Below are 26653 nucleotides of genomic sequence, written 5' to 3' on the forward strand. Positions count from 1 at the left end.
GCCGCCGCCATGGTGTTGACCAGCGCCGCGCCGCGCCGGCTGCTGCTCGTCTCTAGCCGGTACCGACACGCGCAGCAGATCAGCGGCTGCGCGGCGCCCGGCGTGCTCGTGGTGCGCTACAGCTTTGAGCTGAGCTCGCCGGCGGACGTGCTCAGCCTGGCGGAGGGCGCGCTGGGCGGAGGCCGCGCCGCCTCGCTCGCCTGCGTCATGCACGGCTCCGACAGCGAGATCTTCGTGTGCGAGCCGGGCGAGCTGACGCTGACGGCCGAGTCGTGCACGGACGATCAGGACCGTGCGCGAGCTGATGACCGGCCTCGGTCGCCTGCTCGAGCCGGGCCCGACCGCGCGCCTCGACTTCCTGGACGCGCGCGTCTCGCCGCTCTACGACGGTGGCTTCATCGCCCGCCAGCTCGAGTCGCTGCTGCAGGTGAGTGCCGCTCGTGCGCATATGAGGTCCCCATATGTTTCATGGGGTAGGGTAGGACAGCTCGAACCCTCCACCTCAGTTGACTCCGGACTTTAAGGCAGGCCCTGAGTGTATTATGTGAGATGCATTGATCCAGAATGCAGGTGATGGTCGTAGCGCCTGGGGTCATCATACGAAGGAGGCGGATGGTGATTTCCAAGACACTTTAACAGGCGGTACGTAAGTGTCCTTATCCGGGCATCAGATGTCATAGGCCATCGCACACTCGCACTGCACTGCCACATTCCGCCAACTGATTGGAGGCGGCTTATATGCAGAGGTTCTTCCCCGAACACTAGTTTGCATACAGAGGTGCCTCCCCGAAGACCGATGCATCGGGATAGCTCAGACCGACCCCTAATCAAAACACCCACGCATGGGCCTGATAGAATGCTCTCGCTGATGGCAGATTCCCGTGGCCACATGGAACAGTCTGTACGGCAGTGAGGTGGCCGTCCGCTCGGACCGACCCGACATGGAGCAGGTGGGCGAGCTCTACTTCAACACGGCCAAGCTGCGCACCGCGCTCAAGACGGCCGCCAACGTGAAGAAGTTCGCCGCCAAGGACCTCTCCAACTACGAGCGAATCCGCTCGGTGGGCAAGGGTGCCTTCGGCCAGGCGATCCTCTACCAGAAGAAGGATGACTCCACCCTGGTGGTCATCAAGGAGATCAACATGCATGACCTCTCGGCAGATGAACGCAAGCTCGCGATCAACGAGATCGAGGTAAAGCAGCAAACCAGCATGTAAAGACCGCATCAGAAGCCAGACACGGTCGCATGCTTACTGTCAGCTGGTGCGTCGAATACTTCCCTCCGCAGTAAGCCGCCTGATCGATCATCGAGCGTCATTGCCTGGGACGCCGCTGACCGAAACTGAGGGGACACTGCCATCGGGTCGGTCAGGCTTAACCCTCACTCAGTGCGGCCTTACGATAACCGGGTCTGGTGAAAATTCGCCAAGGAATCTGCGGTGCCTTTTCGTTCAAACACTTGTATGCAGACAGCAAATAATTACAACGCTCCGTTTAAAACCCATCGTTGTGTTGCTTTTGTACGTGGGAATACAATGCTTGCGCGCTTCTCCGCAACGCCGGTGGTTATTTTAGAGCATAGGCGTAGATTGCCACCGAAAATCATTCCCGGACATGATTTGATGCGGTACGCTTCTGCAGCGTCCACCACACGCCGTGCTTTTCCGCAGGTGCTGGCCATGATGGACCATCCGAACATCGTTGCCTACCACGACAACTTTGAGCGGGACGGTCTGCTCTTTATCGAGATGGAGTACGTGGACGGCGGCACCCTGGCCCAGTATCTGGCCAGCCAGGCCAAACGCATCGACGAGCGCACCATTCTGGTCATCTTCCACCAGATCGTGTCGGCCGTGCGCCACATGCACGAGCACAACGTGCTGCACCGCGACCTCAAGACGGCCAACATCTTCCTCACTAAGCAGGGCGTCGTCAAGGTATGCGCTCCCATCGACCGCCATGAGGCCGTCTGTACCCTGATGTCTAGACATTTAACTTTGTTTAATTTGATCCGAACCCTTTAAATGGGTGGATTTCTGGGATCAGCGCTCACGCTAAGCAGTGCTTGTTGTATGGGCCCTGACCCCCACCATCCGATTGTGCAATTCCAGGCAACGGCATAATTTAGTGTCGAAAACTTAACATACCGCAATGCTCGGCACGGTCCGTCCTGCCCTCTGGCGTCAACTGACCTTTACCGCGACCGCTGCCACCGGCCGCAGGCCATGCCTGTCAGGGACAAATAGCGAGCGCCCTAAAGCGACCCGAACCCACCCCGCCACGGGTGGGTGGATCGGAAGGCAGACGCTCTAACCAACTGGTCTGTCGGGACGAACTCAGTTTTTTCTGGACTAATTTGTGGACTCGGACTAATTTTTTGTCGCGCCTTGCGTGACACCGATTTCACATGAAGTTTTCAACCTTTACGTGAGATTTTGAGCTGAGGTGGCCAAGTTGTATGGGTAAGCGAGATCTACACCGATCTGTATATGATGTCCCAAAACGCCTTAGTTAACGAGCTTGAACGACGCAATACTCTGCGGGCATATTTCCAAGTTGGATATATTTTAGCAAACGGGGATGGGATTAGCGACAACCCACACGGAGGGAAGGTTGGAAGTGCACAACCTCGTTAAGGAACGCCATCACTATTGAATCTGTCGTTTCCGACGGACCGTCGTGATGGAGAAGACCCTTGCCGCACCTGTCCTACAGCGTCGCGGTCCCGCTGGGCGACTCTCCGCACCCACTGAGCGGGCGCCAGACCCTGCGCCCGCCAGTCACTGCGCCCGTCAGACCCTGCGCCCGCCAATGCCCTGCGCACGCCACACATTACAGTCCGCGTCGCTGGCAGGTGGGCGACTTCGGCATCTCGAAGAAGATGGCGACGCACCAGGGGGCGGCGCACACGGTGCTCGGCACGCCCTACTACATCAGCCCGGAGATGTGCGAGGGCCAGCGGTACGACGCCAAGTCGGACGTCTGGGCGCTCGGCTGCATCCTGTACGAGATGGCCTGCTTGCAAAAGACGTTCGAGGGCTCCAACCTGCCGGCGCTGGTCAACAAGATCATGAAGGGCCAGTTCGCGCCGATCCGCGGCAACTACTCGCCGGGCTTCCGGCAGCTGGTGCGCGACCTGCTGCAGCGCGACCCGGACTTCCGGCCGAGCGCGGCGGAGGCGCTCTACGACCGGCTGCCGGTGCTGCTCAACCAGTTCCGCTATCAGCGCCTGGAGGAAGGGGAGGAGGACGAGGTCACTGAGGTAGGTCACAGGGTGACAGAGGTGGGTCGCAGGGTGCAACAGAGGTGGGTCGCAGGGTGACAAAGGTGGGTCACATGAGTGACAGAGGTGGGTCGCAGGGTGCAGAGGTGGGTCGCAGGGTGACAGAGGTGGGTCGGCAGGGGTCGCAGAGTGACAGAGGTGGATCGCAGGGTGACAGAGGTGGGTCGCAGGGTGGTACAGGGTGGGTCGCAGGTTGATAACGGTGGGTCGCAGGATGGCAACGGTGGGTCGCAGGGTGGCAACGGTGGGTCGCAGGGTGACAAAGGTGGGTCGCAGGGTGACAGAGACGGGTCGCCGGCCAACTCTGGTGGTCAGTTCAGGCCGTGATGATGCGTCTTCAGTTACACCTCGGTCATCGCAACACGCCATACGGTTGTGGAGGTACGTGAGATGAGGGTCAACGAGGTACGACCTGGGCCGCCCGACGGTGAAGAGGTCAGGTCATAGAGCAGGGTCACGGGCCGTTTGCGACCGGCAGCCAGGTCACAGGAGTGCGACACCGGCCAGATTTACGACGGGCAAAGCGACTGAGACACGCCACCACGAATGAAGTAACGAATAAATCAAGTTGCCAGTTATCAGACTGCCCAGGAGGCTGGACTGTACTGGACTTCAGGTGACGTGTGGGCTATCAAAACTGTCACCAAACCAAAACTGTCATAAATCCAGCTTGTGAGCCAGTCAGTGACTTTGTCGGACGGATCGGTGCATCCTAATTGCGTCGCACATGATCGTTTAAAACATTTCAAGGAAGGCTCGTCAGCCATAATTTTATTTACTGCCACGCACTTCGATTGCCTCGCCAGCCCGCTGGTCCAGTCACGCGGATGCATCCCACCGTTACTTAACAGGTAGAGCTGGCAGCTCATTACAGCACGCACCGGAAGCCCCCCTCCCGACCCGCCAGCCACTGGTAAAAGCATCAGTGTATCACGTGACGTTTAGAGCTGGGTGGTAGCCGTGATCTGCACTTCTGACCTCGTCGCCGGCAGGTGCGCCTCAACATCGAGCATCCGTCCAAGACCAGGTCGCCCAAGCCGCCGCGCTCCGTGCTGTACTACATGAAGGCGAGCGAGTCGTCCATCGGGCTGCTGCCTATCCCGCTGCCGCCGCGCGCGCGCATCAAGGAAGTGTCCATCAGCAGCACGCACATGATCGCGCTGACCACCGAGCACCTGGTGTTCACCTGGGGCGAGGGCAAGAAGGGCCAGCTGGGGCACGGCATGACCGAGGCGTGGCGCGCCAAGCCAGAGCTGGTGATGGCGCTCAAGACCAAGTCCATCACGCGCGTCTGTGCCGGCGACGGTCAGTACAGCTCGGCGCAGTTCTCGGGGGTTGTCGGTGTGGTGCATTTGGACCGTGTAGGGATGGAAGACCTGTTGCTGTTGTGTTACTGCGGTTCCTCGGTTCGTCGCGCGCAGCTGTCGCTGCTGACAAACTATCAGACGTGACTATAGTTGAACAGCTTCCTCCCCGACCACTTTGAATTGACCTGCATTTTATTATCATGTCTTCAGGCATACCACAGTGTAAGACTACTGTCTCACAAAACTACACAGCACGAGCTGTGAAATCTGTGCGTGCACTCCAGTCCGCCCGGCGTTCGGTCGGCGCACATCACTCCCGCGGCCGCCGCGTGCGCTCCAGTCCGCCCGACGTTCGGTCGGCGCACATCACTCCCGCGGCCGCCACGTGCACTGCAGTCCGCCCGGCGTTCGGTCGGCGCACATCACTCCCGCGGCCGCCACGTGCACTGCAGTCCGCCCGGCGTTCGGTCGGCGCACATCGCTCCCGCGGCCCCCGCTCCCCGGCTAGCTGTCTGACGCACCGCACTCTCCGCAGGCTTCAGCGTGTTCGCCAGCGACAACGGCATCGTCATGACGTGCGGCGACGGCACGTACGGTTGCCTGGGCCACGGCAACTGGAACAACACGTCCACACCCAAGCTGGTCGAGTCGCTCCTGACAGTGGACGTATCGGCGATCGCGTGCGGCCGGCGCCACGTGGTGGTGGTGGGCGGCAGCGGCGAGGTATACAGCTGGGGCCAGGGCCAGGGCGGCCAGCTGGGGCTCGGCCACGAGGAGGATTGCAGCCTGCCACAGGAGGTCACCATCCCCGAAGAGCACGTGGTGGAGAACGTGCGCTGCGGCGGCGACGGCACGATCTTCATCACGCAGCAGGGCTCGCTGCTCGCCTGCGGGAACAACGAGCGCAACAAGCTCGGCCTCAACCCGCGTCGCGGCCTCATCTCGTCCATCGCCGAGGTCGGCAAGGTGCTCGTGCCGACGCCCGTTAAGTCGGTCACGTCGCGCATCATCGACGTCAGCATGGGGCCACACCATACCATTGCGCTCACTGAGAATGGCCACCTGGTGTCGTTCGGCCGCAACTCGGAGGGTCAGCTGGGCCGCGGTCCGGGCGCGCGCCGCCGGCCAAGCCCGGTCTCGTGCGCAGCATGATGGACAAGACGGTGACGATGGTGCAGTGTGGCAGCACCTTCACCGTGGTGGGCACTATTGACAATGTGCTCTACCTGTGGGGCACGCGGCGCGTCAGCCCGCCGCCGACGGCCAGCCGGCCGAGCAGCGAGCAGCCGGCGGCGAACGCGCTGAGCGCGGCCGGCCGCGCCGCCGTTGAGTCTGAGCCCGAGGCGACCGACGGTGCGCACCGCGAGGTACAGTACCAGCCGCGCGAGGTGCTCGCCCTGTACGCCTCGCAGGCGCAGATCAGCAAGGGGGAGACGCTCAGCCTGGGCAGCCTGCACGCGCAGAGTCAGAACGTGTTCCTGGTCGTGGACACGACGTGCCCGCTGCCGCGCGTCAACATGCCGCCAAGCCAGGGCTCGGCCGAGTCGAGCCCACAGCGTGCCTCGCCGCCGGGACCGGCTCCGCCCGCGCCAGCGCCGGCGTCGGCCCCGCCCGCGCCGCCTTCGCCCGCGCCGGCCGCCGCTGCCGCGCGGCCGCCGGACCTGGACGTCACGGCGGCGCCCGTGCCCGACTGGCTGCGGGACGAACTGGCCGCCACCGAGGTGCCGTGGCCGGGCGGCGGCGGCTCGCCGGCACGGGGACACCCCGGCCGGCCCGATCCGCCGGCCGAGCTGCGCGCGCCCGTCACCTCACCGTTCGCTGTGACCACGTCGCCGCAGCTCGGCCGACCGCCGCCGGCGCCGGGACAGCCGCGCTCCGGCCCGTCGTCGCAGACGGCGCAGGGGGCAGCGGCCGGCGCCGGCTACCGGCGGCCGAGCAAGGAGCGCCAGCAGCGCGAGCGCGAGGAGATGCTGAACCAAGAGATCGAGAAGCTGCGCGCCGAGCTGGAGAACCAGAAGCGGACGCAGGCGCAAATGATGTCTGAGAGGGTGAAGCAGGAGGAGAGCAAGGCTGAAGACGAGAAGGCGCCCGCAGAGCAGAGCAAGGGCTGTGTAGTCATGTAGGCACCGCACGCCGACTTGCTGTACCGCACAACATGCTGTCATTCGTGTGTTGCCGTTACGTGAGTAGCGATTGCGTCCGTCCACAGCCGTCAAACATATCTTGGTTCAAGGCATCGTCTCAAACGCAGCATGCCTCTGTGATTATTGTATGCAACATGTTGTAAAATGCATCGATGTCTTGGTGGACTTTCTTCTCATCTAACAGATTGATTGTCTGCCTACCAACATATGAATTACTGCGATCTATGCATCGCATGAAAACCATACCGATAAAAACTTCCTTTGTCAGTGTCCCACCACGTCGACCTATCACATATCGTCCTATCACCACATCTCACATTTCCCTGCTGGTACAACCAGTAACCTTCATGGAGTCAGAACCACAGTGAGCAACCTGATGATTGCAACGACCGAGTTCGCTCAACCATTCTACCTCGAAGACTGGACTGAAGGATGAGAAGGGCTGATGACGGCTTACCCGCAGCACCGCAGTCTGTCTCTCCAGCCGTCAGCCGCCCGGCCAGCAGCCCCGACTCCGCAGCGCCCCAGCGCCAGCCGGGTTTCCATGATGCGGCATTGGGCTGGCAACAGCTGACAGCTGACACCTTCTATGTCGAGGCCCCGTCAGCGGACCAGCCCGCGGAGAGTCCAATAGCGATTCCTGCCTCGATGGCTTCACGGCCAGCCCGCCCGTCGGGCGAGACGGTCTGACAGTCTACAGATAATAGTGCAAAGATTGCCACCGCACGTATTTGGCTGCACTTCTTTAGAGCTATCAGCTGGCGTCTAAACATGCTTGTCTGTCGAAGGCATCCATTTTAGTGGGCTGACCACTGACATCGTACCGCGGCGACGACTTGCAGAGCTACGGTGGTCGATCAAAAATGCTTCCTTTCGGGCTCGGCGGATGCAACCGCGTGCATACCATTATAAGATAGCGGCGCTCCCTGCCTTGAACGCAAATTGGTCGTGCGGGCAGACAGTAACTTTTTTTGCGTGTACGCCCAATGAACTGCATGCCTTTCGCAGAAGGCATGCAGTTTATTGGGTTGACGTCCCCCCTCCCCCCCCCCCCCGTTGGTGTATTTCTGAATGCCTCCAACGGGCTGAGAGCATGATGACCAACATGCGGAAGTCAGGAAAAATACTTAAAATCGCGGTCAAAGACCGCGCTCGTACGCATTTGATAGCACTGCTATGGAGTTATCGAATGACACCGGCTCACCAGCTCGTCCGTCAAATGAATGCATTGCATTGCGTTGACCTCTTGGCGCCGTACCCCTCAGTGCTGGCTGGTAGGCCACAGGAGCGACTTGTGCATTTAACGCGATAACTTATTGTGCGCGGCGCATGTGATGGTGTGCATGCGGTAAGACTATGGGAGCGCTTTCGGTCGGTAACATGAAGCGGTTGTCGGCAGACAAGACCTGTTTTGCTCCTATGATCCCACGGCGACCGCGACCGTGATGGGCAACACATGGCAGCCTGGGAAAAATACTTATAATTGCACGCAAAATGATATCGCATATCGCTAATCGCAGGAGTGTGACTGGGCGTTGGTAGCATTCCGGCTAAACTATCAGCTGGCACCATAACATGTTTGTTCGTAGAAGGCATACAGTTTATTGGGCTGACCACCTAACAGCACATCACTCAATTCTGTCGGACTGACAGCATCGACATTTGCAGAGTGACGGCGGCAAATAAAAATGCCTATTGCCGTGCCGCCGCACGTGATCGCATGTTAACAGTAACGCTGGGAGTGCTATCGACCGGCGACATAAATCGATCATCGGCAGCCATTTTGCTCCTATGACCTCCAGACGTCGCATTACGACCGGCAATGCGACCGGCTGGCCACAAGCGTGGTGGCCTACCTTCGACACCCCGCAAAAAATCATAATCCCGCGCGAAGAACGCGAGCGTTTGCATTAGATAGCACTGCCGTAGGGCTATCAGTGTTGCCGACACATGCTTGTCGGTGAAATGTATTCATTTTGTTAGGCTGACGCCCTGATAGCACACCCTTTAATGCCAGCTGGTCGGCCGCAGAAGCGGTTTTTTAACTTACAACCATTAAAGTGATGCTCACCGTGCGCGGCGCGTCTGGCCGTGTGAATACGGTAGCCGTTTGGGAGCGCTATCGCCGGGTAACATAGATCTGTCGTCGATCCATTTTCTTCAAACGGCCACCTGACTGCGCGTTATCGAATGCGGCCGGCCGGAAAAGGAGTTTTTGTTGTAACATTTCTGTCAGTAGTTTTGCTGTAGCACTAATAATGTGGAACCCTGCCCGAGCGCCCGCATATACCCTGAAAATGTTCTTGTGTAGGTGTGGCTCTATGGTTGATGACTCCCAGATACACGTAATTTTGTCCCACCATTACTCACTCTCCTTCATACCATTCCTTTAATATAATCATTATGGGCCGAGGGGACTCTGATCCAAGCCAAATGAAGCCTGGGACTTGACCTTTGAGTCCAAAGCATCTCGTCCATTGCGGCTGGGTAATTGCAATATGGCAAAACATCGATGGCTAAATTTGACGATTCACCACAACCTGGGGTAAAAGCAAATAACTCACATGTAACAAACGGCAATACGCTTCCGCTCCTTTCCAATAAATTAAACACTAGTAAATATGAGTTGTTTCTATAAATCTAGTGAGAACACAGTTCAGCATTCAATAAAATGAATTGGACTTCGACGCCCACTTTAGTGTAGCATGCATATATGAGCGGTCGCACACGCGCACTCATCAGGGGAGCCACGGAACACGGCAGGGCGGACAACAGGCACGTGCTTCCACACGCTCCAGTGCAGGTCTAGGCTGCGGGCCGCGCACCACCAGTCGTCGCAGCTCCGGCTCGTCATATGCGTTTTGTGACCATCTGACCTATTTGTGACCATATGACCATCGTTTTGTGACCCAAAAAAACAGTATATGCTTTTACTATTCAACTGTATTCGTTGGTGGCTCCGACCAGCTAAGTTGCATACGAAATATACAACGGTAGCAACGGAATATACAAGCTCACTACATGGGCAACGCGATACAAACGTGAAACGCAAATGATTAACACATAAATACAAAAAGGCCCATATTCAGTTGCTTGAGGCGGTGCTGTTGGCAAATGCCCACCCCTTCCGTTTTTGGGACAAGCGGCGCAGATTACAGGCTAACCCATGGCAACCCGAAAGCCTTCAGTCATTTCAGAGATCGTTTCCATACAGACAGGCGCGATCGATGTTTTATCTCCCGATAGACATTCATGGATATAAACCGCCGGGTGTCAGAACGCAAAACATGGAACATCAGCTGTGGGTTCAGAGACGGTATGTTATATCAACTTTAGCAACTTTAGCTGACGCAATACCATCGAATGCAATGCACGCACCGCATTGGTAAATTGAGGTTCATATCAAGCAAGCATAACGAGACATGAAATAGCCTTGAAACAAGAGACAAGAAATAGCCCACCCCAGAAACACCGTGATGCATTTTTCTGCCAAAAAAATATGACAGAATGCTTAACAAGTGACGAATTCTATTCCGTACCAACAGTTTCCGGGCGATAATGCAATGACTGCGCGATGAGCCCCGCCCAGCCCGATGTCTGCAGGTACCCACCCACTTACGGCTCCGTGTAGGCTGTGAGGCTTGCAGTGACGTCATCATTGTACACGTGCCAACGCGAGTCGTATCTGATACGCCACGACAAAACACGACCTAGCCAACAGGCCTGTCGAATACAGCTGCACAAGGCAGGTACACAAAATACACCCCTACGAAACCTGCGTATATGAGCACGTTAACTTCCCAGCGCACACCGGACACTGGTATCACGCATACACAATTCGGTACAAAATATGGCACGCAGAGGCACGTAACAAGCGCGTTCCCCGACACTGATGGCCAGCATGATTGACCAAAGGTGCGTAGCGCTCTCGGTGGTCGTTATACGAGACGAGAAAGAGCACACGAAATCTACGAAATCGTGTGGTCGCTCCCAAACATGGGAGAAAGCATCTTACATGGGCTTACCGTGCCGGTTGGGTTACACATCCAGGAAGCCTCCCTTCCCAATGCCAAAAGTAACATCAGAACCGGCAGGCCAGCGCTACCCGAGGCTAGTTACAGATCAGCCAGATCATCAGTCGAACATGTGAGGACAACCTCACCAGATCATAGGGTCACAAGATGCCAACAACATAACATGACAACCACGCTCATAAGGCCAATACAACTCGTTAACTTTCGTTGGCGGCTGTAAACGACGCAGTTAAGTTCCATTCACGCAGCCAGGATGGCGTCGAAAAACCTCCACGAGGCCATCGCCAGCACGCGGCAAGAGTTCGCGGCGCTTCCCAAAGCCAGGCGCGTCTCGCAGCGCCAGGCGCTGAGCGGCCGGGGCTCGGAGGGACGGCAGATCCGGTGCCGATCTCAGAGACGGCCGCCGCGGACGACGTCCTTCTCAGGCTCAGACAGTGGCGTCTCCTGCGTCTCCCCCAGGCGCGCTGCGGAGCACCAGACGGCCGTCACGCGGGCACCATCCACTCAAGGGGACAGACCGCCAAGGAGCGGCAAGACGAGAGTCAGCGTAAGGATGGTGTTCAGTGTTGTCGCCATTACATTGGGAAGTATGCTTGACTGAACTGAACGACGTCACAAACGAGCTTGCTGGCGTTCCCTCCCCGTTCCATATCGCTCCTGCTGTGACCTGTCCAAATCTCTACCCTTCACTCCCAGCTGCTCAGCCTGGCCCCACTCACTTCTCCCAACCCCTCACCGCTCCGCCCGGCCTTACGCCTTTCGCCCCTCCCTCCTTGCCGCCCCGCTCGCCTTGCACCGCCGCGTCCGGGTACCGTCACTGCGTCCACCTCGGCATCACTCCGCCCGCTCTTCAGCGTACAACACGGCCCTGCGCCGCCTGATCCGGCCCAACACCGTTCTACTCGGCGCAGCGCCGCTCCACGCCACCCCGCAGCGTCCTGGCCGGCCTGCCCCCCGGTCCTCACCCGTCCGGGTCGGCTCCGTCGGGCCGCGGCTCGGGCAGCGCCAGGCCGTGCTGCTGCAGCCGCTGCTCGAGGCGGCGGCAGTAGTCGCGGCTCTCGTCCAGGTCACGCTGCAGCCGGTGGCGCGCGCGCTGCTCCAGCTCCAGCTTGTGCTCTGAGTGGCGGCGCACCGACATCACCATGCCTGTGGCGACGACGATGAGTCAGGGGCGCCGGGCCGGGCGGTCCTCGCCCGCACTGGACCGTTCGTCCCTACGCAGGGACCGGCGACCACGACACGCAGACCCGTCGCTGGCTGACCGTAAAGTAAAAGAGACGTGCACATTCGACGACAATGCCTGACGGTCATGCAGGTGCAGTAGACAGCACACAGTTTAAGGTACTCGTCGAGGAGCATACCAAGTAGTGGATCATGAACGTCCCCACTGCGAAAAGTACAGTCAAGCCCGCGCCCCTTAGGGTAATGAGCGGCACAGTTCACGTGCTCAATAAGCTGGAGCCCGCGGGGCGGCGGGCCGTCTCCGCTGAGAATACAAAACAGTGAACCATACACGGCCAGGGGAAACACATGGTTCATTGTATCGTATACGCCGCCGAGTGGACTACGGGTACAGTGGACTACGGCACTGCGGCACAGTGGACTTCGCTCGGCTTGAGGTACTCGTCCAGAAGTGCACACTACGAGGCACCCCGAACAGCTGAAGGCTCTCCTCGCTGAAAATATCGTGCAGAAAATTCAGCACCGCCATTAAGACAGACGCGGACATTGAAGACATGACAGACGGACAAGGCGCGGACAGACAAGACACGGACAAGACAAGCCGCACTGGCTTGTGCTTCATGTTGCGTAAGAAGCACAGCTGAGTTCAGTTTAAATCATCCGTGTCAACAACACCTCCCGGTCCGACACACCCACCGCTGAGTATGCGCGTGACTCTCCAGAGTCGCAGCACGATGATGAGTCCAGCGCCGTTGATGGGGCCGACCGTGCTGCGGAATGCCACGTCCAGGGCGAACGACACGATCACCACCACCGCGTCGAACATCTCCCACGGCATGCGGAAGTACCCGACGCGGTAGGCGTACAGCTTCACTACGATCTCCACCAGGAAGCAGGAGAGGATGGCGATCGAGATGCTGTGCAGAACCTGGCGGAAGGGCCGCACGGTGCGCGAGACGGCGACACGCGGACCTTAACGGGGCGGCGGAAGCCCGCCAGGCAGCTGACCACAGTACGGCTGATCCACTTGTCGTTTCAAAGTTGAAAGCCATGTGGCACAATCGCAAGCATGGAGGGGCCGTACAGAAAAACGAAGTAACGCGGTGGGCTGTTTGTGTGGGCCCAACAAGCCGTTTCTCGATGCAGCAAAAGATCACCTGCGCGCATTTTATCATATGTGTTTGAATTAATCTCATGCTCACATATTTAGCAGTTTCAGAATGACTTGTTGGGTACGACTGTTAGTATTTGATTGATTTATTACTGGGAAGCTGCATATATCAGGTGCGACTACCGTCTGGCTCCAAACGCAGCAGACTAACGCGGCCCTGTACGCAGCTGGATATCGGAAAAAAACAACGGCGCACGCGCGCGCGCGCATACACGCACTTATTACGCCAACACCACAAACGATAATATCTTACAGACACAATTGACAGCACCAGGCTATCCACGCTGGTCTCCCAATGATAACAGAGCTCCTCACTTACGTGTGTCCGGTTTCTAGCGACAGCGTAAAGAAACGACAACATTAGTTGAGTCCTAGCATTACGGCGATTGCTGATCAGGGATATTGCGGTTGGCGAGGAATTCAGTGACAAGACAAATACCGCCAACGCTACATGGCAACGTCTCACATAGTATGCAGCTGCTGTCCATACCAGATGCAAGATGTAAGCACAATAACACAAAATTTGAAACGTATCCCCTCGTTGAATATCACAATTCAACAGCACGTACACATCTGCGGGACAATGGCAGTCGGAGAGAGCTTTGATAAAACCCAGTCCGTACTATTTTCGGTCAGCTCCTTAGTCAGCCATACGCCACCTGGCAACGCGCAAATTACTGACTGCCTCCATTCGTTCTTCAGTAAGAAAATATCCACATCTATTGGGGGCATGACTGCTAGCTAAAGACAGCTTAAGCAGTCGGCGGCATACTCAGGCTTTGCGTCACTATCTACTAGACTAGTCCACCTATGGGTGTGGCAATGTTGACACGGTGGCGACCCGGCACACCAAGTCTTTTAACAACTTCCCTGGCGCGTCACCGGTATTGACGGTAAAGGAGTGAACCGTACAGTAACCAACGACCGCTTTTCTTAAGTGAGCCCAAGCTGAACAGTATAGAAACGCCGTTTAGGTGCTGCAGAAGAGATTCAGCGCAAATCGTAGATGGTGCCTGGCACGCTTAAATTATGCAACCCAGCGATGAATAATAACTCATCCCAATCAGGAAAGAAGCAAATCTATTATGCATAATATCCTGAGGTGAGTGCACGTTCTGCATCATCGTCGCAAGCTGACCGAATAAATATATGTGCCGATCTATGGGATTTGAGAGCATATGGCACATTTTGACTCAACCTCATAGGCCATGATGTATCAGTTGCATTCAATACTACCTCTGGAACAATGCAGATAACAATGAAATACCAACATTTTCCCCTCAGGACCCTAAGCATGGGCAATGGACTTATCAAGGTTCTGGAGGTAAAAATGCACAAATCATAGTAAATACACATGCCCTTTTTGTCGCGACATCGTTTGTACATTCATTTGTTGACTACTCCTCACGTCTATAAGAATGCCATTTCACTAAGACTCTTTGACGTATTCTTCGACTAAATATACACGTACCTCCTTAGCGACAGTACCGCCCGATGAACTCGCTATCTCCAGGTCGATGAGTAACTCCGCAATCACGCAGATACAGTCAAGAATGACCATGACGATCACTGCGGTCTGGAAATGGGCACCACAGAAAACCTTAAAGAGCATATCTCACGGCATACAGTGATGGGAGAATGGTGGCCTAGGTGTGATGTGACAAAACATGCATATGAATAGCCTGGAATAAGTTAAAAAGTCTGGTACCATGAAATAAACCTGAAGATACCAGAGACAGGAGCTTGTGGAGAGACTGTGAAGCACAAAAACAAACCAAAATCAATTCTGGAGAATCCATGGAATCGAGGATAGGGAGGCGATGGTGACTGACCTGATACTTGTAGGAGTGTATGAGATGGAGCAGCCAGTCACGGTGCGTGACGTACGGCCGCAGGTCGTCGACGGAGCGTGTCTCCGGCGCCGGCCCTGCCTCCACCAGCCCATCATCAATCTTGCCCCGGAGCTCGTCGGCCAGCCGCTGATGGCTCTCCAGCGCGGCGGCCGCCGTGGGGGGTCTAACTGATGCCATCTGGGTGGTGCAGCAGGCGACTGGCCTGAGCTGGGACCTGGAGTATACCCATGTAGTGAATACCAGCAGGAAGATAGCAGAATGTGCTTATATGTTTTTTCACATTACTTTAAGTCTGCCTGGATGGTCCAATGTTTAAAAACTTCAGTGGTTTTACCACCATTGGCAATGGAGGTCAGGCTGTGATCATAAGCCCACTCTACCAATGGTGACATGCCTATAAACACAAAAACTCTGCACTGCATGCTCTTTATCTGTCCTTGCACTGTTATACAATTTTGTTGCAGATATTGCACTTTGGTGAGCATTATTTAGAGAAAAAAATCACAAGATATTCACAATATACCAAAAGCACTACAAAATCCTTGGTGCTGTGAAACTGTCCAATCAGTGATTTGTGGCTACCTGTTCTGGATGCAATGATATGGCTCCATAAGTGTGGCAAACACTATTGACAGTGTGAGATTGCAATAATCTTATTTTGCAGGAAGCATAATTGACTGGTGATACAACTTGTATTATCTAATTGTTGTTTAGGATGTCTGCTCTTAAGTAGGCAGCCATCTCATATGGAATTTTTCTGAGAGCATGCAAGGAGCCAAATTTACATTCACCCTTTTCAAATTTTCTGCCTTAAGGACAGAATGGTGCAAAGAGACTAAGGAGAACATGAATCATTAGTGAACTGGGCTGGTTAGTTAGGTTAGAAAAGTTAGCTGGTTATCCTTTTGAATGAAAACAATTGTTACTATGAAATACAACATAGCAATTGTAAGCTGTCATGATGCACAACTTCACACTTTTTGCATAGCATTATCAACAAATGGAAGAACCCTGTGTCAAAATGGGGGCACAAATGTGACATATTTCACATAAGATATACAATCACCTAATTAGCAGAATATTCAATTTTTATATTTATGTAATGTACTACCATAAAACTAAAGGGGTATCAGCTATCCCAACATATGATCAAATTTAGCCTCATTATGGTGATGAACTATCTCCTTGACATATGCATAACAGGCATGCACATGCCAATAAAGAAACTACAGCTGATAAATGATAATGATTTGAACGGCAGGGAGCGCCGACGGCCCAGGTCACTCTGAGACCAAAACAATGTGAGTTCACGGTATATATCTCTCGATGCACCATCTACTTAGAGTAACTGTATGGTTTCCCTCCATCGCTGTCGGAAGATATATTGACTGTACTTCCGTACTGCATTGCAGTCTAGGTTTGTTTACCATCCACCGTCCCAGAAGAAAATCAACACGCACCCAAGGATCCGACGCACACACCCCCCGTTCCCCCACACGAGTTCATCGCAATCTAGTTCGTCGGAGCTGCGCCATTTCGCTGAGAAGTATGCGGGTCTTAAATTGCTACAAAAGGGGTCATGGGCTACTTCATCGATAAAGAGAGCATTTCTTTTTTCAAACACGGAAACGTCCAATGTGAATTGCATTTTGTGACATGTTATATGATCAATTCAAGCAGCGGGCCTCCCAACTTGTTCCGTTAAGATACGCCCTGGATGTCGTTCCAGTTCACACGCAAGTATTAGATTGGTGCGACTCATTGGCGTGCTCGGACAAGGAGACGGGCCTGACCAGGGGCTAAGCATGTTTCTAGCGCTGGTCAAGTCGATCATCCACGTACACCAGTCGTCTCTGGCCTTCTCACATGGCTCATGCGAAGGCCAAAGCCAGCCAGAGCTAAGTCAAGCAAGGTGGATGAGCAGGGATTAACCTCCGCCCATGGTCTATAGGCGACGGAAGTTGTCGCGCGTCAGCGGGGGTAGGGGGGGGGGGGGCTCATCAACCGCTGTAGGTCGTCTGGTGGACTGTGCGAGAGCAGGACCCGGCAAACGTTCTCAGGCCTCGGTTTACCGCCTGTATCCCGTCACACGTTTCCGCCGAACGTGTTCTGCATTGGCGCAAGCGTGGTTTTCAGGGGGAAGGCAACCGGGCCATGCCCCCTTCAAGAGCCCATACGAGGAAAGAATGGCGCAAATCCGGACCTTGAAGAAAATCTAAGTTGTTTTTCTGAGGGGAAGTTTGTTTTGGAATGCTCATTAAGTTAAAAGGGAGGTGAAATCCGGTGTTCATTTTTTTTTTTTTGAAAATCAGGGCTCACTTCAGGATGCAGCCCACAAACCAGTGCTGCTCCACCCGGACGCCACGCTAGATCTGCCATCGTGGCGGCACCGGTCTTGGCTTGTTGCCAGAACTGGCATGTTCCACCACTTAGCGTTGGAAGAATACAGGAGACGGAAACATTCACAAGAAATGGGCGGTGGGGCACGTCGGCAGGACGGCGGTGCAGCAGCACGGTAACGTCGCCCCGGTGCTGTCCGAGCGCTTGAAGGACGTGGATTACTTTCCGGCCAACGTGCGTCACCCCCTGGTCGATACGCCCCATCACGATTTCAGGGGGCCTTTCTTCCGACGCTCAACGCCCACAAAACCGTGCTCAAGCTTACTAACAAGGTGCTGGAGCTGAGAGTCATTTCATACAACAGGCTGGAAGGGGAGGGGAGGGGGGGGGGGGCAGAGACCGGCGTGCCCACACCCGCACAGGCCTTGCGCTGGACGCCACAGGGCTCATTTGGTGGGTACGACGCCGGAGAAACTAGCCCGAGCACAGTGACACTGCTTGGCCACAGCAGCATCGAGTCGACTGATGCCGCCTTACATCTAAATTTAAGTGACACATGGCATTGTTCGAACGGCTCCCTACATGTGTGGGAAATGAAACAGAAATTAAGGCACTGCGCATTGCCTTATCAACCACTTTCATTTCCTTCTCAGGCCTATATGAAGGTCATGGCGCAGTTAGCGTAGTGAAGTACTGTCGACGGGATCGACCACGTCGGTATCGACTCCCACAATCATCCACATCTCCGCGAGTCCGAATAAAAGCAAACTCGTACCTGTGCCATACTGTTCAGGAGTCGGAATCGGAATAAAGCCCATGTGCCAGGATTCAGAGTCAAAGTCGATTCCAGAAGGGGAATGTCGAGCACCAGTCCCTCGATGTGATCTTTTAAATGCAAAGGCATCTCACGACATAAACGGTGCATACTAACGAAAGTACGGAAGCCATCTATGGAGGACACGAGGACAGAGTGGCACATGATATTTCCCTCCACAGAACAATGTTTGGGTCTACAATATTGTTATAGTAAAAACGTGTATTCTCTAATCCAGCATAACGGAACACAGATCGTCTCAAACAGCACTGCAACTCATCGCGCGCGCTGTCAGTGAGCTAACTACAGTACGCAACGATATCAACGCATACATCGCAGGAAAACCACCACTACGCGTCACGTACCCAATCGTCACGAAGGGATCAAATAGAGCATGTGTCAGGCACGCAAAGATGACCATCCGAACCACCTGGTGTTTCCATTTTTGACTTCTTGTTCATTCAAGTCTATTATTGGCGGCCAGGTCCTCATCCAACAAATCAAGATATCACAAACGGTTGGCTGCACTTTCGGAATGCTGTGACATACATCGGAGATCACGGCAAAATAGCATCCCGCCAGGAAGTGGCATTCCCAACAGCACCGTGTCTGTTTATAAATATGTGCACCCGCTGCCACGCAGCCTGTCAAGCTTCTTATTTTGGTTTCAGCACAGGTCAGTGTGAAAGCTGATGCCTTCTGCCATCCAGGCTGAGGAACAATCGTTGAAAAGGAAAACCAGTGCACAAACAAGGAACAAGACTTCATCGCATTATCACTGAAAACTACAAGTTATTCGCACCTGAGATTGTCGTAGTAGCCTCCGTCTGGCCCGGGATGGGCGCCGCCCAGGATAGCAGACCGGCCAGCTGGGGCGTGGTACGTCCACGCATCAAGGCTGGGTGGGTGCTATACGCCGGGGGGCGCAGGTCACAGATACAGGCTGTTGTAGGCCGTGCGCTGAGGCAGCCTGGAGCGGCAGACGGGACACTCGCGGCTGCGGCGGATCGAGCCCTTCAAGCACGGCGCGCAGAACCAGTGTCCGCAGCGGGTCACCAGGAAACCACGCTGTTGCGCCTTCAAGCTCGTCACCGACTCCAGGCAGACGGGACAGCACAGGCCTAAGGCAGAGATGCGGCGTCACACAGCTGCCTACGCAGGCCTGCCTATCCTAATCCAGACAGGGCGATATGAACTTCACAGAAAGCACAGCATAAAGTCAGGCTAGGCACAAAACCACATGCCCGTTTGGCTGTGCGGTACTTTTGCTGAAAGAAGATGATGCCCACAGTCTGGGTGGCACGAAGCTTCGCATCCGATACCCAACTCTTTGTCCCACATTCTTTCTAATTAATGCGGGTTTTAACGGCACTGCTACTGCAAAACCACAACTTGATAACCGCGCAAGGTGCCGTGAGGGATTCGAACGTCCAGGCATGGGTTCAATTATTTCGGATCACATTATCTTGCACCGCACGCGCTTCAGGGGTGCCATGTGTTTAGGTGGGGCCATATTCCCAACACAACCTACGCTGAACGCGCCATGCAGTGATCAGTGGTATCATTTACTTCTTGAAAGACGGATAGGTACACTATCGGCGTATTCATAAGTTGCCAAGTCCAGTCGAGTATCTACGACCAACTCATGAGCTTATCAAGTGTTCTATTTTCAACTTAGACTACCGCGGTTCAGGTCAATTTCATGTCTGTTAAACCAGGTCACATCATCTTTAAACTCCGTAAAAGGTTATTCTACTACCAGCAAGAGTGTCAAAGTCATTTCTAACGCATTTAGTGTTCACTGCTTGACCGTAACATCAATCTCACACCGGTGGGTTGGCATGAGCAACGGCCTCGAACCTTCCCGACAAATCGCCATCTACCACCGTCACCCCAGCGGAGCCCCTCTCCGGACCCACCGTCACTGGTCCGTTTGTCGGGAGTGCCAGTCTGCTGTGGCTCCGCTGCGGCCACCGCGTCTGGGGACGCCGTCTCCGTTCCAGCCGCGGCGTCAGGGGGTACCGGTTCCATTCCGCCCGTGGCGTCAGGGGGCGCCGGCTCCGCACCGGCCCCGGCACCCCCTCGGCCGGCGCTGCTAGTGCGGCGTCTCGCCCGAGAGCCGCCGGCGTCGCGTCGCGAGCTGCCGGTGTCGCGCCGCGAGACGCTGGCGCCGCGTCGCGAGTCGTCGGCGTCGCGCCGTGCGGCGGCCGCGAGCGCGTTGCCCTCGTCTTGCGCCACCACTTGCATAACGTACACGGCGTCCAGGTCGGCGCAGATCGGCCGCAGCAGCGACTGAAAGCGGCGTCGGCGGCCGCCCGGCAGCGCGGCCACGCGCGCCGCCAGCTCGTCATAGGTGCGCCGTAGTTGGCGCAGGCGCCGCGACACGCTGGGCCGCAGCGCCCGAGCGCCCTGCGTGCTCACGTGCACTTGCAGCTCGTCCGGCTCGACGGCAAAGGCGCAGATGTCGCGCTCCAGTTCGGCTTCGGCCACGTTGCGCGAGTGGTCGGTGGTGGCGGCCGGCGCGGCTGTGATCTGTTGTGGGTCTGGCTGGTCTGCCAGCATCTCCACGGCCCCTGTTGGCTGTTGCCCAGCAACAAATAATTTATACATCACAAGGAAATATCATACATAAATAAGTTACCTTCACAACAGCAGATTGCTTAAACAAAACATGTGATTGTGCATGCTGGGATGCCTGGGCTGAAATATAACAAGCCTTGTGACTGGCTACAGCTGGAAATGGTACCTCTGCAAATGGCACCTCTTATTACATTGCACCTTTGGTTTTGTGGACACACCACATCATCAGCATGCAAAATGCAATGAGGTGCTCCCAGCTGCTCCAATCACTGCATATTGAGAAACAATGACAATCTGGATAAAAGCATCACGTATCATGAGAAGATGCTATGAAAGTGGGCTCCCAGTGAGCTTATTATTAGTGTTCACATAATTATGTTAGTCAAGTTTGAGTCAGCCAGTGATATTCTACATAAACACATTTAACTGCATATAACTCATAAGAAAAACTAAGATTTTCAATCCATTTTAGACATCTAATTGCACTTTGCATAAAGAGGACTAGTTTCTGTGGAAGACCAAAGGCTTTTATAACAAAATACCACCAATAGGCTCACTTAACTTGACTTGACTTTCCAATTAGCTATTGTAATGAAATGCAAAAAATGTATACACAATGGGACAGTGGAGATAATCAAATTATATGACCAAAGTCTTTTGACCCTTTTCCTGCCAGGTATCTCAGCTGTTCATTGCTCACATGATCAAATAATTGTAGTTCCAAGGGCCAAGTCAGGCTATTCATGGTGCTCCAGGTTGTATCAATGGTTTATGAGCCAAGGCAAGGTAAAGCAGCAGGGTAAACAACATGACAAGGTAAAGTGGCTCAAACAAGGATGTTCTATACTCACAGTTTGAACAACAGGTAGTTCCTCCCCAACAAAAAGGACATCATCTTCAGAGCTGTCAGAGTCAATGTCACAGGTCAAGTCAATAAAGCTGGGTGTTGACTGGCCTAGCCTTGATCCCCTCCTGTGCTTCTGAAAAAGTGTGCATCACAATCAGCACAACACCACAACCCATGGCAGATGTCAGCAATGACATTTTGGTGATCATATTTCAAACAATGCACCATTTACAAACACATGAGTAGACACTGATACTGACTGACACTTCATCCCTTTTCATCTCACAGGGATAATTCAGCAGGAAACTCTTGAAATAGAGGTTATCATGGCTATACTATATATATAAGGTGTAAATATATAGATAGCATGCATGTGTGCATTTTGGAAGTAGCTGCAGTTGGACAGATTAAAATATATTGCTAATTAACTCCAAATACCACTAATTGATCTGATGCATTAATTTTTTATAGACAGGAAACCCTGTGGCCTGGGGAACCAGGATGCTTTTAGTGTTATTCAAAACCAGTACCAGTGCAAACATGAAGGACTGTATTAACTCTCAACTTTTAGCAGGGTATCAAAAGTTCTAAAATATGGAGGTTACTGAAAGCCAGATCAGTATCCCATACTGGTTACTATACTACACCATGTATATCCACTTAACAAGGCTAATTGGAATATTGGAAGCCTTTCAATGCATCACAATTTATTTTGCATGCTAGTTGGATTTCCAAAAATTCCTGAGGCTGACCCACAAATAGTCAGGTCAGATCATGTGATACCCTTCCCAGGTGAATGTAAGTAACCTACATACACACATTGACAGTCTGCACATGTCAAGTCAAATGACATGATCAGATAAAGCTTATGTATAAAATATTGGCAATGTTGCAATTTCTACATGATGCATCCAAAATACTCATCATGTGGAAAGCAGCAACAGACAATAGTATGTGACATACTGTCTCCATATTGAAGTCACCACTTGGGTAGTGTCCTGCTTCACCAATTTAGATCTTGCAAAATGTGCCTGAAACAAAAATAGTGCATACAGTAAAAACCTCAACAGCAGACACAATGGCGAAGCATGACCACCTGACATATCACTGCAACATGATAGTTGGGATAATAGAATCATGCATGATTTACATGCAGTGAACAGCAAATTCTTGAGTGGTCAACTAAAAGGCATCAGTGATAACATTGATTGTGGTTTTAGGACCCCTACTACCAATGTCAATTTGCACCCCTGGACACCATTAAGCCTTGGTTTCTGTGAGCTGAAAGAAAACTGTATCTTCACCTTGATTTTATCCTCTCATAACCCAACGTGAAACCCATCCCTGCACAAAGTATTTACGACTAACCTGCATGTAGAGGAACCTACTTGTGAGATGTTTCTGTAGAATCATCTGGTAACCATTAATCCTTCACAACGCAGTTACAGGGCGGGCGATTTGAATTAGCATCGACAGTGGTAAAGAAGCTCCCAATCACACATTTTGGCACACTCCTATCCAACCAATGACTCTCTAACGCAAAGCCCCACGCAGTAAGGTACTAGAACTAAGCAAAACTAGAACCAGAACACACAACGGTACCCACACAGACCCAAACCACCGCAACACAGCACGCGGACTGTTCTAGGGCCTTGGACTGGGCAGGGAGTCTCGTTGGGTCTCGTTTCAAGGTGTAGGTGTATTGGTGTGCAAGAAGAGAGTTGTAAGCGGATAATTAGTTGCAACTTTCAGCTAACTGTATGACGTCAGTGATCGAAACCCTAGATTCATAAACGCAAGGGAACAGTTTTTCGTCGCAAGAAAACAGGCAGTACACCGACACGGGCGTCGACTTGTATTATTTTTTGAGAGCCCTGCCCCCTCCTCGATGTTGAGTTGGACCACCACGGTTGGTTTGGGCCTCCCCCCCCCCCCGATGTTATGCTGGAATACTACAGAAGCGTGCGAAAAGTTGACCATCACACAAAGTCAGTCTTTTTAACATGTGACGTAGTGGGGTGACCATGGACGATTCAGATGCAGATACAGATGCAAACCTAGGTGCGGCTGTGAAATGCAATATGCAATCCGCAAAACAACACAAAATTTTGCTGGCACAGATTTTCAGCCGTATGCCGTGCTGAAAATATGTTATTGCTTGCACTCTATTGCTTGCTGCTTGCACACTTAGTTGCACACTGCTTGTACACTTAATTGCTTGCGCTCTATGTATTGCTTGCACATTATTGAACCACCATCCCATTATTGTCATGAATGTTCAACGGTCTCATTTTGCCTTGTCAACAAAACACGACAGGATCTTTACCGTGTAATGCAAATACATGACTCGTCTACCCCGTAACCAAGCTGCCACTGTCAAGCCCGCGGCCAAATATCCCTCTTTAGCGAACCATATACAAACACTTGTTCCGACAGGCGAGCCCTTCACCACGCATTTGGTCACATCACGGATGTGGTCAGCATAACTTCAGCACTCTACTAAAGTTTGGCTTCGCCAACGACAGTTGGCGTGCCTTCGCGGCAACATATTTTTTGCGAGTATTTTGCACGTTGCAGCCAACGGTTCGCAGAAAGGCAATGGGTGCTAACTGCCACATCATTAATTAGCCGTTTCAAAGATATCCTGTGACCTAAGAGGTGGTCATGCATAGCTAAGCTCGGATGCATGCATGCCACCATTAAAGATTACGTTGGTGTTATGTTCACACATTTTTACACTTAACACTTGTCCTACACTTTGGGGGGGAGGGGGCAAAATTTCAGGAAAGTTTGAGTCTCATCTTAAATTCTCTGACCATGGAGTTTAACATTATTAAGTTGCGTTCTTCTACCATTTCCAGGGAATTCACCGATACGAGATTAAACCCAACTTTAAGACTGCAATTTTCCTGCGAAAACACGTGACTTGCGAAATTACGTGTTATTTGTGTAGACACCATGCTAAGAACATACACTATGCCGTGGAGGGTATGCGCCATTTTCATTTGAGGTGTAATGAATACCTACGAGACGCTAGAAACAAAACAGAGAATATCCCTTTCGGCGGCCATTTTTGACAAAACACGTCCAGGCTAAAATCCAGGGAGGCACGGACTTCTGATCCTACATCTCTGTTAGACCTTAATGCGATGTACAGAGCGCAGGAGCATTCAGAAAATAAATGAATATATTCTTATGGGAAGTCGACAACCAGACCTTAACGCACGTGGCTTATCATGGCCAATTATACGAATGCGATAAGTGCCTTGATGCTAGGTCCGTGCCAGCTTAAAATCATTCACATGTATATTCACGGGATCTAAGTGGGCGCCTTCACTCGCCGATCAGAAGAGGCACCTGCGTCCAATGCCTGCTTCCTGAATCTACCCCTGCATGACTACCACGCCTCATAAGGTAAAGACTTTGTAAATTATACAAAAACTGAAAGTATTTAGCCGGCAATAAGAATAAAGTGGACCAAATCCGGTGAAGAAAACTAAGGTGGGGGTAGATTGTTGGGCGTTCAGTTCAGCTCCCCCCATATTTTACAAAAATGGAGACCCCTGTACACGGATGTGATCAAACTAACCAAAAACCAATAGCCGACATGGATATTTGTGTTTCCTTATTGCTCATTACGTGCCTTTCACTAAACTACCATTAATTATCTCATGGCTACCTTGACAGGCTCAGAGGCCTTCTTCCTTGCCTGATCGGGCTCGGCGATGCAGCAGCCTGCGCGGCGGACGACGCTGCGTGCCCTACGGTGGCAGAAGGTTGTGAATCTCCGCGCGTTTCGTGGGAACTCGTCGGCTTCGTCGAAAGGGCAGCGCGGCTGCCGATTCCGGCGCTGGTATTCTACACCGGTCGCCACACGTGGCGACCCCTTCGGCGCCGGGTTCTGTGGGTGCGTTGACGCAAGCCCGCGGTGGGCCCACCCGCGTGGCACCCGACGCACAGGTTCGCCGTGCGTCGTTCGCCGCTGATGGACCGGGCGGTGGAAAATTTTGAGTAAGTGGTTCTTGAAGCATGTACCCGAGATTTCATAAATGTTTTGTCCATAACATTTTCAGTCATTTTCCATTATCCTCCGTAAGTTACGGGTACAGGCTACCCGTACGCATAATGGTCCGTAAATCTCAACCCAACCTGTTACCCATTCCATATAGGTAGACATGGACTTACCTAATCCGTCAGAAGCATGCAACCCGTCACCATTGACGACGTTCATGCCGCGTCCGCCGCGTTCCCTACAATTGGTACAGCCGGCGGCGGTGGCGACCGCGAGTGGCGTGGCTGCTGTGAAACAGTCATTCGAGATGGCTGCTACCACGAGTCCTTCACCAGGCATTCACACATCATCTCCATTTACATGGCGAAAATGCGTGCTTACGAAGCAGACTGTCCTATCAGGTCGTCTATTTCGGGCACGGAAATGTAGAGTTAACTTGTGGCGCTGATAACGGACGTGTTCCACATTTGTGCAGGGTTGTGAGCTGAAGTACGTATTTTGATGATCATTCGGTGCAGTTCACAGCCCTGCCCTTGTTAACACCTAAAGCCCCTCTAATAAAAGAGCTACACACCTGCAAAATGTGCAGACTATTTCGTGAAGACTTTTTCTAAAGCATTCAGATGTGCATAACGCCTTGGCAACGTCAATCAAATCCTGCCACCCTATAGGCCATGCGGCGTTCAAATCCAGGAAGAATGTTATCGCCCATCCGTTCATATTTGGCATCCGTGGGCACAATTTCCAAGTCCAGTGGACGTCATTCATCTCTCGATCAATGTTAAGCAAGCTGTGCGAGTTTCAGTAATGCATCAAGTATTGTGCTTCATGATATAGGAAGTTGGTCATAGTTTTTCTCGTGCTAGTTATTGCGGAAATGAAATTCTTAATCGTATAATTTAGAAATAACACCAGAACTAAGCATGTCAATGCAAGTAAACAACTTAAACCGATGGATGGATGTGCAAAAACACAATGGGAATGAGACAAACGGGCACCTAACGATATTTGTCTCAGCAAACACTTCCAACACCGCCACTGTCATCGCTCGGCAGAATTCAAGCACTACATTGGTCTCTAGAGCAG

General features: G+C 53.3%; 4 protein-coding genes across 5 annotated transcripts; 1 reads left to right on the forward strand and 3 right to left on the reverse strand.

Annotated features, from left to right (window-relative positions):
* The first annotated feature begins 304 nt into the window (after nucleotides 1-304).
* LOC119111144 (serine/threonine-protein kinase Nek8) lies at nucleotides 305-6713 on the forward strand. The gene is made up of 8 exons (XM_037234972.1): nucleotides 305-427; nucleotides 876-1193; nucleotides 1671-1937; nucleotides 2855-3262; nucleotides 4276-4588; nucleotides 5126-5724; nucleotides 5934-6167; nucleotides 6540-6713. Exons 1-8 carry the CDS (start codon nucleotides 305-307, stop codon nucleotides 6711-6713), a joined length of 2436 nt encoding a protein of 811 aa, XP_037090867.1.
* Nucleotides 6714-9666: 2953 nt separating this feature from the next.
* Nucleotides 9667-16476, reverse strand: LOC119112886 (voltage-gated hydrogen channel 1). Of its 2 annotated transcripts, none has more exons than XM_037237187.1 (6): nucleotides 16435-16476; nucleotides 14954-15188; nucleotides 14593-14697; nucleotides 12647-12878; nucleotides 11734-11914; nucleotides 9667-11232 (listed from the first exon to the last, which is right to left on the reverse strand). In XM_037237187.1, exons 2-6 carry the CDS (start codon nucleotides 15149-15151, stop codon nucleotides 11196-11198), a joined length of 753 nt encoding a protein of 250 aa, XP_037093082.1. In that variant the 5' UTR covers nucleotides 15152-15188; nucleotides 16435-16476; the 3' UTR covers nucleotides 9667-11195. The 2 variants fall into 2 exon arrangements, with proteins under 2 accessions (XP_037093082.1, XP_037093083.1); XM_037237188.1 differs by having other exon boundaries at nucleotides 16402-16441.
* Nucleotides 16477-18328: 1852 nt separating this feature from the next.
* On the reverse strand, nucleotides 18329-20236 carry LOC119112571 (E3 ubiquitin-protein ligase RNF4). Its single transcript, XM_037236783.1, has 2 exons — nucleotides 20048-20236; nucleotides 18329-19249 (listed from the first exon to the last, which is right to left on the reverse strand). Exons 1-2 carry the CDS (start codon nucleotides 20157-20159, stop codon nucleotides 19059-19061), a joined length of 303 nt encoding a protein of 100 aa, XP_037092678.1. The 5' UTR covers nucleotides 20160-20236; the 3' UTR covers nucleotides 18329-19058.
* On the reverse strand, nucleotides 20224-22938 carry LOC119111145 (uncharacterized). The gene is made up of 5 exons (XM_037234973.1): nucleotides 22860-22938; nucleotides 22519-22586; nucleotides 21560-21688; nucleotides 20331-20708; nucleotides 20224-20235 (listed from the first exon to the last, which is right to left on the reverse strand). Exons 2-5 carry the CDS (start codon nucleotides 22525-22527, stop codon nucleotides 20224-20226), a joined length of 528 nt encoding a protein of 175 aa, XP_037090868.1. The 5' UTR covers nucleotides 22528-22586; nucleotides 22860-22938.
* Nucleotides 22939-26653: the final 3715 nt, after the last annotated feature.

Source organism: Pollicipes pollicipes, unplaced genomic scaffold (assembly GCF_011947565.3).
Source record: "Pollicipes pollicipes isolate AB1234 unplaced genomic scaffold, Ppol_2.1 Scaffold_7261;HRSCAF=8764_pilon_pilon_pilon, whole genome shotgun sequence".
Lineage (NCBI taxonomy): Eukaryota > Metazoa > Arthropoda > Thecostraca > Pollicipedomorpha > Pollicipedidae > Pollicipes > Pollicipes pollicipes.